Source organism: Centruroides vittatus, unplaced genomic scaffold (assembly GCF_030686945.1).
Source record: "Centruroides vittatus isolate TY-2023 unplaced genomic scaffold, ASM3068694v2 contig_351, whole genome shotgun sequence".
In the NCBI taxonomy this organism is placed as follows: Eukaryota; Metazoa; Arthropoda; class Arachnida; order Scorpiones; family Buthidae; genus Centruroides; species Centruroides vittatus.
In genome coordinates this window covers 1,982,056-2,000,433 of record NW_027122174.1, presented here as the reverse complement: position 1 = coordinate 2,000,433, position 18,378 = coordinate 1,982,056, and the positions used below count along the sequence as shown (strand labels likewise).

The 18,378-nt window shown below is 34.5% G+C and overlaps 1 protein-coding gene across 6 annotated transcripts in view; it reads left to right on the top strand.

Moving 5' to 3' along the window:
• Window positions 1-18,378, top strand: part of LOC136974588 (dynein axonemal heavy chain 7-like) — a 158,084-nt gene that overhangs the window by 107,745 nt on the left and 31,961 nt on the right. For 5 of the 6 annotated variants that reach the window (XM_067269506.1, XM_067269505.1, XM_067269509.1 and 2 more), the window contains 4 exons: window positions 4,082-4,360; window positions 13,073-13,318; window positions 13,439-13,705; window positions 17,912-18,064. In XM_067269506.1, the coding sequence (XP_067125607.1) occupies window positions 4,082-4,360; window positions 13,073-13,318; window positions 13,439-13,705; window positions 17,912-18,064 (945 nt within the window). The remainder of the gene's footprint in view (window positions 1-4,081; window positions 4,361-13,072; window positions 13,319-13,438; window positions 13,706-17,911; window positions 18,065-18,378) is intronic. The other variant, XM_067269508.1, reaches the window with a different exon arrangement.

Here is an 18,378-nt window from a genome sequence, read left to right as displayed (position 1 = left end):
AATAAAGAAAACAAAGTACAATAGGAATGTGCAAGAATGTTAAAAGAAATAGATGAAAAAGGCTTATGGAGATTAGAGAAAGCATGAATATATAAAAGTTTAAGAAGGATGGCAAAGACTATGAAACATTACAAAATGCTTGGAGATGTCTCTTGAAGAAAATATATTGTTAATATCAAATTTATAAATAAGGATAGATTTATATTATAGATAAATTATGCAAAATGTATTTCATATCAAAATGTATTTGGTTGACTACTAATTTTTTTTATGAATGTTAAACATGACAAAAGTGACAGTTGTGGTGTTACAATACCATTTTGTTTTTTTTTTATTTAATTTTTTTCTAATGATTTGTCCACAGTAGGGGGAGCCACCCTTACCTTTTGTTAAGAGGTACTTAAGGTGTTCTCCTTTGCTTTTAGCTATTCTTTTTGTGTGTGATTCACCAGGGGAAAGTGAGGAGGACAAGCCAGGACCACAAAAGTGAAGTGTAAGAAGGTAGTAGAATTTTATTTTTCTATCCATTTCCATCCAAGTTTTGGAAAGGACTCTTAAGAATGAACTATTGAAAGAGTGTGCTATCATTTGGATACATCGAGGTGAAGTAGTTCGTTTTTGTAAAAAAAAAAAGGAATTACGGGAAAATTTTGTATTTATATTACTTCACACATTTAATATTGTAATTTTTTTGGTCTTCGTACAAATTAAATCAGTTTCCTGTTAGTTTGTGAAAATAAAAGGTACGAACAAGTTGTAGTGCTTCGTCACTAAATTGTTGCTTTTTTTTGTAATTATATATTTTGTATATCAGTGCCATTTCTGTATCGGATTTTCTTCCTTGTCATGATACCTGTTTATTTGTGAAATGTTTCGCTTGTCACATGCCTTTGTCCTCAGCAACCACTCGTTGGCTCGGGGTTGGTTGTAAAGACTAAGGTGGAAGCCCTGGATGGCAGGAGTTATAAAAAGGAGAGTACAACATGTGCAAGCACCTTTTTTTTCCATCAGAAGACTTGTCAAGAACACACCAGAGGAAGGCTTCGAGGGATAAGGTGAGGAGGCCTTGAGTGGAAGGGTTAGTGAGGAAAGGAGAAGAGTAGTGGCAACGACACTGTCTCTGTGTTTTTTTGGACGAAGGGAAAATCCGTTTGTATCGGGAGGAAGATTGTATCCGGAGTGGAAGGACTGTTGTTTAAGGAAGGAAGATTAAGGAAATAATTCATACTCAAGTATAGTTCTTCTGTTTTTTTCTTGTTGTTGGAATAAACAAGATTCAATGAACGTGACAGTGAATTCAACATGTACTCACCTTTGTATATACTGTAATTATCATTATTAGGCTAAGTGTCATTGTAATCATAGTAATTAGTGTACTAGTGTATTAATTATCGAATATTTGCAAGATATATAAATATTGTTTTTTTTCCAAATTTGTATAGTTTGTATTTGTGTGATATTTCTTTTGTATGACCCTTGTTCTCCTTACCAACATTGGGTCTGTATCTTGGCAATTCCTGCTCACTACAAAGTCAACGTGGAGAAGAATTTTGGTGATTTCTTCAATGGGTCAGTGATAACAAGTGCCTAATGGAGCAGACACTTATACAAGGAAATCCACTGATTTCAGTAGGGTCGAGACAAAGACAACAAACAAAAAAATTAACCGAATAGCATATTCGGTTAATTTTTACTGAAAGCACAGTAAATTTCATTGAAAGCATGGTAAATTTCACTGAAAGCACGGTATGTTCTTGGGCAACCATGCTTTCAGTGAAATTTACCGGAATACACGCACACTGACAAATCAAATTTTTGAGTAACAAGAACACACAATACATCTGACAATAGACTGTTAATGAATTTCTGTAACATGCAGACATAAACAAACCAACAATACTATTGATGTATTCTTCTTATTTAACTTTACACCAGATGTAAGACAGTTTGAAATAGAATCCTCACCCTGACCTTGTTGTACAGTTTTTTCCTTGGGTGACTTCACAACTCCTGTATCATGTATCTTCACACACCACTATTCACCAATCACCATAGTTCACTCTCCTCTCTTCTATTTCAGTCTCCATCTCATGGCCGAGTCCACCAGCATAATCTCTCACCCCTATTACACTCCTTTTTTAACACACATAACCTTGAACCCTGACACACCCTGGGTTTTACCTAGGAACATGCCACCAAGCCAGACCTACCAACATGGTGATAAGAGGAGGCAGAAAAGATGTAAGACACAAGTTTTGTACTGTCAAACAATACAAAGTGTTAATTTAATTTAATTAACCTTTAATCCCTTTATCTTTAATACACTATACTTTCTACAAATACATAGCATATAGTTTTATTGAAGGGTTATCACACAATTGAAACCATTATTGCTTTATATGCAACCTAAAAGGCATTGCAACCCTAGTGTTAAATGGCCCTCATCAATCAGGTGATCATGTATTATAAATAAGGCAAAAAATTCATTAACAATGTTACAAAACTCATACCAACATCCATAAACCTATGATTTATGTATTTTATTGGGTATTGGTTTTTAGCATTTTATTATTATTTTAGTGATATTATGAGGTTTATGGATGTCGGTATGAGTTTTGTAACATTGTTAAAGAATTTTTTGCCTTATTTATAATATATGATCACCTAATTGATGAGGGTCATTTAACACACTAGTGTGAGATCCCAGGGGGAGGTAAGAGGAAGTCGTATCTCCCTTTTCGATGTCAAGTTGTTGACCTGCTCACTTGTCAAGGATGGCAGTTACTTTGGATGCGCATTACGCGTTATGCAAGTGGAGGAGGTCAGTGGAGCTGATGATAAGGCATGGCCGACAGTCGAGGCAAGACACCATTTTATAACAAAACAAGGTTTATCAGGAGTGAAACTAATGCACGAGTACAACGTGTGGTTGTGTGAGAGAAGGGGCTGAGACAGAGAGTTTACAAGATTGGTTTCATACCTCTTCCTTTAATTCCACGGAAGACGGATTCATCCAATATCCAATTACTATAGGGCACAATATCCAAGTAAAAATAAGTCACACTTATACTCTGATTCTGAAAGCGAATTATCCAAAGTAGGCACAAAACTTCTTGACTCCGACGACCAGTGCTAAGTACACTGCTTGAAAGATGACTAGCAAATTCCCCTGAGGGGGAAGAAAGAAGTGGCTTTTATAGTTTCACGGTGAGAAATTATATCACGGGACCAATTGTTTAGATGTTAAAAGTGTCATTGGGATTAAAACAATTGTTAGTATTGGTCGGTAATGGTAAACTTTATGTTTTGACTACGTGAGAACGTTTATCTTTTTATAGAGAGGATTATTAAAATCCCACAAACTCCAAAGCTCATTTATGAGTCATTTGGGGGGGGGATACTTCAGAAAATCCAATTGATCCTGGATTTCACACTAGGGTTAAAATGTATTTTAGGTTGCATATAAGGCAACAATGGTTTCAATTGTGTGATTGGTGTGATAACCTTTCAATAAAACTGTATGATGTGTACAGTATTAGTTATTGTGGGCTGCAATGTAACAGGTCAAAATTTGGTCAATTATATTTAGCATCGCTAAATAATTGACACATTGAATTTTAGCATCAGTTTAACTCTGTATAACTTGTACCACAGACAGTTATTGAAACCAAAGAAAATTGTAATTATATCCATATATAAATTAAGGCTTGAATATAGATTGAGGGCAATTTTTTGCCCCTTTAAAACTGGAAAAAACATTGACTGCTATTTGGACCAATACAATAATTTTGTTCAATTATTATGAATTATTGCATTCAAATATCATTGCAGAAAAGAATTAATCAATAAAAATAAACTTTTTTGTAGTTAAAATGATCATTATAAATGAAAAATGTAAAACAAAAGTACCCAGTATTTGAATTTCATTCTTATGTTTCAATATAATTTTGTGTTCAAAGTTTTTTCATTTTTTAAAATTATTTTCAAAAGTATTCTAAAATTAATTTTTTTAATAAAAAAATAAATTTAGTGAAATATTCATTTTACATTATATCATAATATAACATTTTATATTTTTCAGATTACAGCTGAACAAACAGAAGCAAAAATAGAGGAAACCAGAGAAGGTTATAAACCAATTGCTACTCATTCTTCAATATTATTTTTCACAATTGCCAATTTAGCAAATATCAATCCAATGTATCAGTATTCATTGGCATGGTTTGTAAATCTATTTAAAAAATCAATAGATAACTCTGAAAAGTCTGAAGATTTGCAAATGCGGCTGCAGATTTTACATGAATACTTCACCATATCATTATACAGAAATATTTGTAGAAGTTTGTTTGAAAAAGACAAAGTGAGTGTTTTTCAATATTACAACTAACACATTTCATTAAGTGTTTAATTGCTATTTAAGAAAATTTAGAAAATTATATAAACACTGAATATTTTTATTTAATTATATAAACTATCACTTACAGGAGAAAAAACTGAGAGATTTATACTTATATATAATTTTTTGAATATATTATTAAAATTATTAAAAATAAACCTAGACACTAAATTCATTTAAAATTCACATGTAGAAGAAACACAAAGGTCTTCACAAATCATCCTTGTAACACCTGTGGCTACAAGCCATATTGTATTATATATATTAATATAAGTTTAGTATAATAGCCCTTTGTTCTCCTTTCTTCTAGAATTTTCTTCCCTAACTCTTTTCTCTTGGGTGAGATGACCAGTTCCAGGAACTAATGTAAACAAAGGGAAAAATAAGACCCTGAGGCAAAAAAGACAAGAGGCACATCATTCTTTTTGGAGACCTGAAAGTGCACAGACGTGAATTTGAGTACTCCAAGTCAAGGTTAGCAACGACCGGAGATCATTGCATAGTCTGAGGAAGGAATCCTGTCCTATCGTGGTGACGACAAGACAGTACAGAATTGAGGATTGCAAAGTGAAAGTAAGAGGAGAATTTGATATAGGAAAACCAAACTTATCAACCCTTGTGAAAAGTCTCAAGTGGCATCTCACCCACCAAATATACAGAACCAATCCCGGGTATTCTTATCTTTGCTAAAACTTACTCTTTACCTCGTAACGAACCTATCCTTTTTCTATTTTTAAAATATGTGATTGAGTATGTCTTTCTTTTAATTCCAAAACCCATCTTATAATAATAATAATAAAAATAACAGTATATTAAATAGGTTTATTATATATATATTTTTTTTTTCTTAATCGATATATTATTGCTTTATTATCATTTATTTATATTTGTATAAAACATGAAGTATTCTGTGAATTTTTCCAATTTCCATTACTAAAAATTTAAATAAATTGCTAAGTTAAAATTTCTGTAATTCCTTAAATAGATTATATAAAAATATGGAAATGTCAATTTATTACTAATGATGTATTAATTTATTCTAATATATATACAGTAGAGAGTCGTTAATCCGAACCCCGGTAATCTGAATCGCCGGTTATCCGAATGATTTTCAGTTGGACTGTGTCGTGCTGAATCAAACGTTTTTGATACTAGATTTACTTCTAAAGTATAATTTTCATGTTTTTATATTCTTCAATATATTTATTTTGTTTGTACAAAATAAAGAAATAATTTTTAACAATACAATAGCCTCAATTATTATTATAAAAATTTTCGTTAAGCTTAAAATCAACGAAAATTCAACACAAAGCGACACGCAATGGAGAAAAATTTGAACATTGGACAGGTTAATATATTTTTTCGTACATAATCGGTTATCCGAACAAATCACTAATCTGAACAACCCCTGTCCCCAATTGATTCGGATTAACGACTCTCTACTGTATATTAAATTTTTATATTGAATATAAAATTAAATCAATATAAAAATTATATATATACAGTGGAACCTCGCTTAACAAGCACCTCGCATAATGAGTGTTTCACATAGAGTGAAATAAATTGTGAAAAATGACTTGCTTAACAAGTAAATTTTTGCATAATGAGTGGCTAGGAGAGGGGAAGTCCCAGATTGTGCGCATGCTCCATCTAGCACTCATTTAGCTAGCATCTTAGTGTTGCTTGTGATCACACATTTTTCCAAACTTTTTCCAATGCATATTACATCAACAACCATAGCCCATTATATAATAAACACGTCAAAGGATATGCCAAATTCTTGGACTATGTAAAGGCTATAAATAAATATTATAAATTAATTAATTTAAAATTATATATACAGTGGAACCTTGTTTAATGAGCATAATTTGTTCCAGAGTCTTACCTGTAATGTGAAATTAAATTTAATGACCAATTCCAAATTAAATTTTAGAAACGTCTGAATTAAAAATTAACTATTTATAATTAATAAATTTAATACGAGATGGAAGCATAACTGCCTACTTCTAGTCAGATTAATTGATTTCTATTATTTAAGTATAGCCTTTACATAGCCCAAGAATTTGGCATATCATTTGGTGTGTTTATCAACACATTATCTGTGATTATTTTTTTTTTCTTCTGCAAATCAAATTTGCATTTCAACTTGGTTCATTCCACTCTAGAAAAAAGATGATGATTCACTCTCCTTAACAATGTTTATTGTATAATTTTCTTTGAATAAACATTACACATAAAATATTTGAGTATATTTTTTCAGTGTGGAATGCATTATCATATTTTACATTAATTTCTATGGAAAAAATTGTTTCGCTTAACGAGTAGTTCGCATTACGAGTAAGACTCTGGAACAAATTATGCTCATTAAGTGAGGTTTCACTGTATATATAATTTTTATATTGAATTGTGAAGATCGCGAATGTGGTACACAAAGAAACTGGTATAAATATTTACAACAGGATCTTTTATTCGCGTATATAGATACAGGAAGGGTTGTGGGATGCCAGCTATAATATCTCTATCTCCAACACAGGTAGTATTAGTACGGAACCCGACAAAAATATAATGATATAAGCCTCAGGTCTCGTGACGACTATTCCGATACATAGATAATTATTTTACAAAGGGCGATTACAAACGTATATAGACCTTAATTCTAAACTTATAATTAATTACAACTAATGAAGAATGATAGAAGAATTTATGACAATAAAATAACTGATAGGAGAAGAAAAAAAAAAGGAATGGGTACCCAACTATTTTGGTGCTAATGCAATGAGGTGCACATAACGGTACATATAACGGTGTAGATGACGAATCTCTTCTTAATCACGAGAAAAAAAAACAGTCAACACTTTCACTACACATAAAGTTCTCTTTGTCTTCACCCACGTGGTCTCGAAGACGTATTCGGGAGCTTTCTCGTTCTCGTCTTTCCTCCTTCAGCTCTGACTCAAAAGTGACTCTTTGTCTTGGTTCTACCCCTGAGGGCTGCGTACAGTCCTATTGTCCATAATGGGGTCACCTATTGTTAAGCCGTTAAGCACCGGTCAGGGAAGGGTTCCAGGAAGTAAAGATAATATGAATAGGAAAGAGAAGGAAAAATATATTCTAAGTTAAAATAAAATATAACTATATATTACACAAATGGCATTTAGCCACATATGCCCCCCACGAAACAGTCAGTTACCGTAGTGTAACCTCCGGTAATCGACTTTTTTGTTACGAAGATGGTAACTGTGGGTGGGGCCAGGCTTGTCACTACCTCCCTTACAAAGGTGTTGATAATCGTCCAAAGTTGTATCTTCAGATTGTTCTTTTTGCTGGTGATCTTGAACTGGAGCGGTTGGAGTATACCGGAGGTAGGCCAAAGGAACATCGTAGTCCTCTGTCTCACTATCCTCTACGTCACTAACAAGAGGGGTTGTCTTGTCATTTCTTTTCAAATTATGTGACTTTACAGGAAAAAAACATGGTTTCAACCTGTCCGAATGGACAGCAAACTTTTCACGGCGCGCGTTACCCTCTAGTTCAACTGTGACGGGTCCTAAAATACGAGAAATTCTAAAAGGTCCCAAGTATTTGGGAGAGAACTTTCCATGTTTCTTTGTAGTGCTTTTTCTCAACAACCATACCCTCTGTCCTGCTGCCCAGGTGCTATAACTACGGCCATAATTTATGCGTTCTCTATTAAGGGAATTCTTTTGCTTGCCATACGCGAAAGCGTTGTCACGTATAATATTCAAACGGTCAATCCATTTGTTTTTCTGGTTTTCATCCCCATTGATCATAGTATCATTACTAGGGAAGGTCCAAGGTAACCGGGGGTCGTAGCCATATAAGAGGAAGGACGGAGCCTCTCTAGTGGAAGCGTGAGTTGTATTATTATAGGCAAAGGTCGCAGGGTTAACGAATAAGTCCCAATCCTTATTGTTGCCGCCCGATATGCGGGAGATGACGCTACAAATGGACTTGTTGAACCTCTCACACACCGAATTTGAGCATGGACGATAAGCAGTCGTCATGTTATGCTTGGTGTGCAAAAGCTCACAAGTCTCACGGAAAATCCTAGAAGTGAAATTACTGCCCCTATCGGATATGATGACCTCTGGGCAACCGTAACGGCACACAATGTGATTGAATATAGCGTCACTAATAGATTGGGCTGATTGATCCTTTATAGGGACCACCTCTGCGTACCTAGTAAATATGTCGATGATAGTGAAGAGGTACCTATTCCCCTGTGGAGTCACACGAAGAGGGCCAACGATATCAATGGCTACTTTTTGGAAGGGAAACTCTGCCGTTTCAGTCTGTTGAAAAGGGGCACGATGCCGATGCAAATTAAATTTTTGACAGGTTATACACTTTTGAATAAAATGGCGGACTAAAGTGCGAACATTACGGATATAATAATGGCGATCAATTAGGTTGGCAGTTCGCTCTACACCAAAATGACCTGCGACATCCGAGTTATGAAAGGCCTTAATAACTTCGCTAACCATATTAGGGCCGACACAAGGTCGCCTCCAATGACGTAACCTGTATTGATCAGGCTTAACGTGAACCAATACGTTGCCTTCTAACTGAAATTCAGGTTGGATGCCATCGAAAGAATCCACGGGTTCGAGTGTACAAATTTTTTTTAGGTTCTCCTTCATTTTAGAGAAAAACTTATCCTGATCCTGAGACTCGACGACCCTCTCCCAGAAACTACGATCCTTAGCGCTCACATTACAATCTTGTGTATATCCAAACTCTCCAATGGGAATCTCAGGGCGCGAAAGCCAGTCAGCAACCGGGTTTAAATTTCCCTTGATATGACATATATTATAACTATAATCAGATAGTTCGATTGACCAACGCATCAATCTCTTGTTGTGATTTTGCATTGTTTTGATATAAGTTAACGGCTTGTGGTCGGAATAAATATTTACTTCATGGCCTAGGATGATTGGTTTAAAATGCCGTAGGGCTAGTATAATGGACAGACACTCCTTTTCAATTGTCGAATATCTGAGCTCTGCCCCATGAAACTTTTTGCCGAAGTAACCGATCGGGGCAAATTTTTTTATTCTCATCTGTCCCAGAACAGCGCCAGCACATAGCTCCGAGGCGTCGGTATATATATGGAAGGGTTCAGAGAAATCAGGGTGAACAAGAACAGGGGGTTGAGTTAATAAAAGTTTGAATTTTTGAAAGCTATTGTCACAATGATCATCCCATTTGAACTTTATACCCTTCTTAGTTAAATTGGTAAGGGGTGTTGCGATCTCTGCGAAATTTGGAATGAAGGCGCGGAAAAACCCAACCATCCCCAGGAAACTCCTAACTCCCTTTACATTTACAGGTGGGTTGACATTAAGAATGGCACTTACATTTTTTTTGTCAGGGAGGATGCCGTCACGTCTAATTATGTGACCTAAGTAAGAGACCTCTTCTAATATGAATTTGCTTTTACTGGGGTGTAATTTCAAATTAGCGCAGTCCAAGATGCTTAATATCTTATCAATAAGGGTAAGGTGTTCTTCAATAGTTTTTGAAAAAAGGACGACGTCATCTTGAAAGACGAAGCAATTTATTCCAATAAATTGGCCGAGGAGCTTAGTCATAACATACTGAAAATACCGGCCGCTGTTTTTTGCTCCCTGGGGTAAACGGCACATTTGATACTTTCCCCAGGGAGTGGAAAAAGCAAATATAGGCCTCGCAGAGGGGTGAAGGGGGATCTGAAAGTAACCAGATTTTAGGTCGAGGACAGAGAAGTATTGGTTGCCATGAAGCTTGCTAAGAATTTCATCCACTCTGGACAGGGGAAATTCCTGGGGGCGAGTTACTTCATTGATACGTCTCAAATCTAGAGTCATACGCAATTCCCCGTTATCTTTCTCCACGACATGGATTGGGGAGTTCCATTCTGAAGTGCTTTCCTCAATGATCCCTGCTTCGACATAAGAGGATATTAACCTTTTGAGCTCCTTTAAATAGCATTCTGGGATCCTATATTGACGGACGTTTATGGGGACTGGGGTCTCGATAATGGGTAGATGTTCAAAATCTTTCGTGCCTTTTAACTCAGATATATCGGAAGCGAAGCAGTGGGGATGTTTCTTAAATATGTCAATAATTTTGGTTCTAACATCTTCGGTAAGCCCTTCTAAATTTGGTAATTTAACAGATACAGAGTTGGAACAGTTCAGTGAGTTACTAGAGGTGTTTAATCGTTGGGAGGACTCCTTCCTAAAAGCATCGTTAACCCTTTCCAGTAGTTCAGGGAGTTTAGATATAATGTCAACCCCCAATATGCCTTCATACTCCAAGTTCTCAGGAAACCTTATATAAGCGATATCTATAGGGCAAGTAATACACAAGAATTTTATTTTAGTATGAAGGAGGTATTCGCAACTATTCACCGCACCGCTAATACCCCTAACCCCGAAATTAGCGCTCTCAATGCTCAGGCCCTCTAATATTCTTCTAGGAATGGCCTCAACTATAGTCAGATCACATAAAGAATTTTCGGCACCAGTATCGACTAAGAACCTTACCTTCCTTCCGAGACTGGAGCCCTCAATTATGGGTAAACCCTTTTTGGAAATTATGACATCAGGGGTCAGATTAATTTCGGAATAGAGAGTATGGTCCTGACCTTCACCATACTCCTTGTTCAGTTTAAATTACGCTTATTTCGGGTAGGACAATTCCGGGCGATATGGTCATGTTCACCACATATGAAGCAAGCACGGCGCTCGCTACGATTAGTATTTCCTTTTTGCGTTTGAATTAATCGGTTTACAGAATCAGCTAACAACTTAACTTCCTCTTCCAGGTTCCTTATACGATCTATTTCGTGCCCTTTTTCCTCTCCCGGTATATCTTCTTCACTACCTTGATTGTTAGGAGGATGTTGGGAAGCGATGTTGATGTTCCTCTTGTCAGCTGAATTACTACACTCAGCCTCGATCTGCTCCTCGTTTTCTGCGAAGTCAAACGCTTCCTCTAATGTTTTAGGATTGCGCCTCAAAACATTGGGTTTGATTCGATTACTCAGTCCTTTCACGAATCTTTCCAAGATAACATTGTCCCTCAAAGTCGCCATATTGTTATTTACTTTAATTGTCCTGGAGAACAACGTTTTAACGCGAATTACATAGTCCGTAACTGACTCGTTAACACCTTGTCTAATGCTCATAATTTGATCGATTACATTCCTTTCTTTAGGGGCCTTCCTTTCGAAACATTTTACAAGATCGCGTTTAATATCGTTAAATGAACCTGGGTATTGTTCGAGGAGGCAAAAAAATGTATTTAGGGGTTCCCCTTTCAGTTTTGCCTGGAGGACAGCTATCTTAACGTCGTCGTTCCACTCGGCCAGACGTGATATGTTTTCCACTGTCTGAAAGAATTGTTGGATGTTAACGGAGTCATTCTGGGAGTTCGAGAACGTGGGGATCATCCCCAGAAACCCAGTAACCACAAGAGGAGGATTGGATGTGGTCATATTGTTTGATGTAGTTGTCTCGACAGGACAGTTGGTCGCCATAATACCACAGACCTTTTTACAATAGCAAAAAATAATACAAAGTCACAGATCGGGCTACTGACCGAATAAATCACCGTCAGGATAGAGATAAGTTCACAGTCGAATTGGACCATTAATACTGGCATCCTGTCGCGGACGCCATTGTGAAGATCGCGAATGTGGTACACAAAGAAACTGGTATAAATATTTACAACAGGATCTTTTATTCGCGTATATAGATACAGGAAGGGTTGTGGGATGCCAGCTATAATATCTCTATCTCCAACACAGGTAGTATTAGTACGGAACCCGACAAAAATATAATGATATAAGCCTCAGGTCTCGTGACGACTATTCCGATACATAGATAATTATTTTACAAAGGGCGATTACAAACGTATATAGACCTTAATTCTAAACTTATAATTAATTACAACTAATGAAGAATGATAGAAGAATTTATGACAATAAAATAACTGATAGGAGAAGAAAAAAAAAAGGAATGGGTACCCAACTATTTTGGTGCTAATGCAATGAGGTGCACATAACGGTACATATAACGGTGTAGATGACGAATCTCTTCTTAATCACGAGAAAAAAAAAACAGTCAACACTTTCACTACACATAAAGTTCTCTTTGTCTTCACCCACGTGGTCTCGAAGACGTATTCGGGAGCTTTCTCGTTCTCGTCTTTCCTCCTTCAGCTCTGACTCAAAAGTGACTCTTTGTCTTGGTTCTACCCCTGAGGGCTGCGTACAGTCCTATTGTCCATAATGGGGTCACCTATTGTTAAGCCGTTAAGCACCGGTCAGGGAAGGGTTCCAGGAAGTAAAGATAATATGAATAGGAAAGAGAAGGAAAAATATATTCTAAGTTAAAATAAAATATAACTATATATTACACAAATGGCATTTAGCCACAGAATAAATATTATTATTTATTACTAGAAATATGATATACATAGGACATCTTTTATAGTACTATAGCACTGTGCTATAGTACTATAACAGTTACAACAGTTATAAACTTAAAATAAAGCAAAATATGTAGAAAAATACAGCTGTCAGTTATATATAAACTTTTTATTTATAGATATTAGCTAATAAATAGTGTTTATTTATATATATGTTTATGTAGTTTAATTTCGTTTCAGTTATTATTTGCATTTTTACTTTGTATCAATCCTATGAAATATAAATCATTAATCAATGAAGATGAATGGAATTTCTTGTTAACTGGAGGAATTAGCTTGGAAAATCCTTATTATAATGAAACAGGATGGCTTCCTTTAAAATCTTGGGATGAAATTTGTAGCTTGGATAATTTACCTAATTTTAATGGTTTAAGAAATTCACTAACTGAATACAGTTCTTTATGGAAAAATGTATACAATAGTGAGGTGAGTATCTTAGCATTATGTGGAATACTATAATATATTTCAAATAACACTATACTTATTTGGTGAATTTTTATATTGATAAATTAAAATATTTTAATTTGTCTAATATAATTTAAATAGCATCCTCATAAGGAAAGTTTTCCAGAAGAATGGAATAGTTTAGATGATTTTCAAAAGATTCTTGTTGTACGTTGTTTAACTCCCAACAAAGTGATTCCAGCTATAGAAAATTTTATTTCCATACATTTAGGATCAACTTTTATTGAAATACCCCATTTTGATCTTGAAGAAATATTTTTAGACAGTGACTGTTGCATACCTTTTATTTTTATATTATCTCCTGGTGTTGATCCTACAGCATCTTTATTGAAATTTGCAGAAGATAAGGTTTGTGTATTTTTTAAACTTCAATCTTTAGAATACTAGCATAAAATATGAATACAGTATTAAATATTTTTAATTATTTAATTTACACCTTTAAGACATCAAATAAAGTAAAAACGTTATAAATCTCTATAATACATATCTTCTAAACTGGACTTCTCTATATTTATTTTCAATATCTTTCATTTTAGTAATTTTATTTCATTACTTCGTATATACAATTTCTTGTCATGAATTTTATGGCATTATTACACATAAGTAAAAATTATAGTGTCTATTAGTTGCATACTCAAAATTTAATCTTGGAGGGAGCCAAGTTGAATGGATGAAAAATTTTTAATGTGAATTTAATAAAAATTCCAACCCAGTGGTGGGAGGTGATGGAAGCACCACTTTCCCTGTGGTGCATCTTTACAATTCATTAAAAATTAAATTATTTCATTACTCAATTTCAAATAAGTTTCTTCTGACTAGTAATGAAGACTATACAAAAGATAAGATAAGAAGTTACATTTTGTTTAAATTCATTTATCAGATAATAATTTGTTTTGTTTTACTATCTGTTTAGATGGACATGTGCTAAAATATACCTGATTTTAGTCCTTTATCAGTTAGACAACCCAATATCCAGTGGTTAAAGGTGGACCTGGATTCAAATCCAGATGGTCGAAAAATCCCCAGAAATTTTTCAGGATGTGGTCTGTCCAGATACATCAGGCTCCATTCCTCACCACCTGGCCGCCCCATTGTGGGCCTGGTCAAACCCATAATGGGATTGCCTAAAAAGACCATCTTAGTGCCCACAGGGCAGAAAGAGTTACAAAAAAATGTCCTTTACCATTTAGGTGCTTCCCCTAGTTTCAAACCTATGCTTTGCCACTGTTCCAACCTTATTTGACCACTAATTCATAAGTATCTACTATAAGAATAGATATGTATTATATCAATGGTGCGGTTTTATTTATATTACTTTAAAAATCAATTCTGTAAAAATAATCCACAGAGAAAAAGACAGTTATCTATGTAAATTCAAAGAACACTTTGCAATTGTTAATAAAAACAAAACCATAAACATAAATAATGGTATGAAGATTGACAACACATGGGAGGAAATGAAAGGGGCTAAAGAGCAAGCAAACAGAAAGAAAGATAGTTAGAAATGCCTTAGGGCAGGGATGGCGAACCTTTTTGAGTCCGCATGCCATATTGTAAGCACACTTAGCTTTAAAGATTTTAATGCGTGCCAAAGTCTTAGACTTCGAATAATGATATTTAAAGAAATTAAATGAATACACTTTAATTCGAATAAATGTAAAAAATCTGATTGAAAAAAGGATGATCAGGTGATAAACAGAAAGGATGATTGAAAAGGACAGAAATCATATGATACATTAAGTGCCAGATGATTTCTCTTACGTGCCACAGATTTGCCACCCCTGCCTTACGGGATACAACATCAACACCACTCAGCTGTATATCTAAACATAAAACAGGTTAGTTCACTATTGTGTAAATATATCCAAATAATGGAAGTTGTAATAATAGTTGTAATTTGTAAAATTGTAATTTTACCGTAATAATCACTGTAATAATTGTATTTATCTATAAAAAATAAAATGACGTAGTCGCTTCCAAAAAACTTTTGGTGGATCACCATTTATTTCCTTAAAATGTTCCATTAGAATAAAAACTTCAGGACGACCCGACTTTTCTTTGTAGGCTTCACAGCCGTCCAGGAAACAATTCTTTAAAACATAGGAAAAAATCCAATTAAAATTATAAAAATTTTTCAAAAATCGGAATTGGTGATCTTACGACGTCTTAGGTTGCATCCATGATTCCATTCGGGAGCTTCAGACTTTTTATCCACTTGAAAATTGCGCTGTAAAATGTAGATTATGTAGCTTGTCTTGTATTAATTGTATTTATACCAATTTGTAGAAATGTAACACCTGATGAGGAGTGCAAGTTACATAAAAAATTTTACACCCAAAATTCATAGTGAATAAAGAAGATAAGAATGAAGATAACACTCAGAAGTTTTTGTCTCTGATGAAATGCAGTTCAGACAAAAAAACATTGGTTAACTTCTTTGGATTTAACCTATGAAGTCTCATCAATTTTTTTGAAGAAATATTTAAAGAATTGATTTTTAAGGCAATTCATAAGTAGTATAGAGATAGAAGACAGAATACAATATAAATAAAAAAAATTTAATTAGGAAAAGACTTTTGGATAATTTACTAGTGTTTTTTTTCTTTTAATTTGGGGGGTACCAGGCCCTTGGCTCCCCCTTTGGATATGCCACTGGTGTCCATATTACAATTCATTTTTTGGACTTTTATATATTCGGTTGATGAATGCAAAAACTACAATCATTAGAAAAATTTAGATGAGTTGTCTTTTTGAGATTTTATTATAATTAGTTATTAACAACTATTTATATAAATATTGTACATACCAGTAGAACAGCATTTGGATTTTAATGAATGGCTTTAAATATATATATTTTGAAGATCTTAATGTACTCTTTTCTTCAATATTATTTATTTTACTTTCCCTGCACAATATGTATATCAGAGGGAAAGTATGGCAATCAATCAAAAAATGACCCCAAGATTTTTACATTTTTGAACTTAGGACACCTTCAAATGTCAAGAAATGCAAAAAAATTTGGGGATAATTTCTGTGTGTTATGTTGTTAGTGTGTGTTTGGCACACTAACATCAAAATGATCGAATCAAGGCGATTTTGTTCACCTTGTTTGAAGCTTTTTGTTGAAAATTTCTGAAATTTTGCAAGGAGGTTTGTGTATTAGGGCAATATTAAATTTTGGTAATTAAAGGTCAAGGAGTAGGAAGATAATGGGAGTCTTGTATATCTCCAGTAGGATTGGAGTTAATGATGATTTTACTGGTTATTAGCATTTACAGTTTTTTATAGAACTATCCCTATTCTCAAATTAAGCTTTTTGTCATTTTATTATAGTTAAAAATATGAAAAGTTTTTTAATAAAATATGATAACAGCTGGTACCACCAAAATTTTAAATGTTGCCAGAAAAGTTGAGCAGTTCATTGCTGACTTATTTTAAATAGAAAACATTCATTGTGATATTGACTTTCTTCTAATTCTTTATAATAATTTATATGAAATTTATCTGTTTAATATAGTTTTTTGTTTTACTGTTGTAAAGTCACCGACTTCCAGGGGAAAACCGTTAATCACGCAACAGGAAAACCTAGGGTTGAAATCGTATGTGGGTGGTGGCGGTAGGAGACAAAGATGACAAGTGTCTTACACAAAACTGTTTATTCTAACTACTAAGTTAACTTACGTATTATTGAGGTACAACACGATCTAGACCATTAGGGCAATGTAGGTATGGTGACGTTGGGAACGTTCCGGGCTTCCTAGGTCGTTTTTGGAGAGACAGTCTTCTTGTGGCACTGATAAATGAAGGGATGTGGTCCCGTTGTAGAGGAGGAGGAGTTCAGTCGGCCTCTGTAGACGACAACCCCTTTTCCGGGATCTTCGGACAGTCTTGACTGGTGCAGACTCGACTGGAGAGGAACTGTCTGTCTGGAGGAGAATTGCCACACTTCTTCCAAGAATGGAGGAGGATCGAACTCTCTCCAGTGTGGAGGAGAACCGCCTTCAACCCTGAGATCCGGGTGTTTTATAAGATTTTCCCGAAACCCGAGACCGATCCGGGTCAAGAGGGGTTGACGGAGCCTTTGAAGTTTGCGCTCGTATTTTACGCTGTTATGGCTCCAAACAATCTGCCATATGTTCTGGTGGCTAATTTCCCCCCTTTGTGTCTCACTCCCAACACTTGTTTGCGAGCACCTGGACAAAGCTCCTCTCTTGGTTGACATCGTCTTGGTTGTTCGTCATCGAGTCATGTTTGTTTTAGGATAAGTTTTAAGAAAGTTCCTTTCGTGTCTGGTCTGCATCACCAACACGTGTTCCTGACCCGAGTTGACTCTCAAAATATCCAACTTTGGAACTTTATAATTATTCACCACTTCTACGCGTTTTTGCGACCCTTACACTGTCAAGAGAGGATATGTATTGGAAGAAATTCTTTTTACTATCATTTCATATTTTTTTCTAAGAAATTGAACATCATACTTTTTAGATATTTGCAAGTTTTTTAAATTTAATAATTATTATTATTATAAATGTAATATTATATTATTTTACATAGGGGTTTGGTGGAAATCTTCTTTATTCTCTATCACTTGGTCAAGGCCAAGGTCCAATTGCAGCAACCATGATTGAAGAGGGAACAACAAATGGTATTTGGATTGTTCTTCAAAATTGTCATTTAGCACCATCATGGATGCCTATGCTAGAAAAGGTATGTACATAAATTGTTTATCTTTTAAATTTTTGAATCTTGTAAGAAATATGAATAAACAAATAAATAAATTTATTTTTTAAAAACGTTTTTATTATAACTTTTTAATAAAATTTACTTTTAGCAAACATTTTATCCAAGCTTTTTGAAAAAATATCATTATTGTAAATGATATTAATAGTTGAAACAATATTCAAAAAAATGTTATAATGTAAAAAGTTGCTGCACATTTTCAATGTTATTTTAAAAAATATTCCAAATACAGTGAAATTCTGTTTATCCAGAATAAGAAAGATAGACATATGGAAAACCTA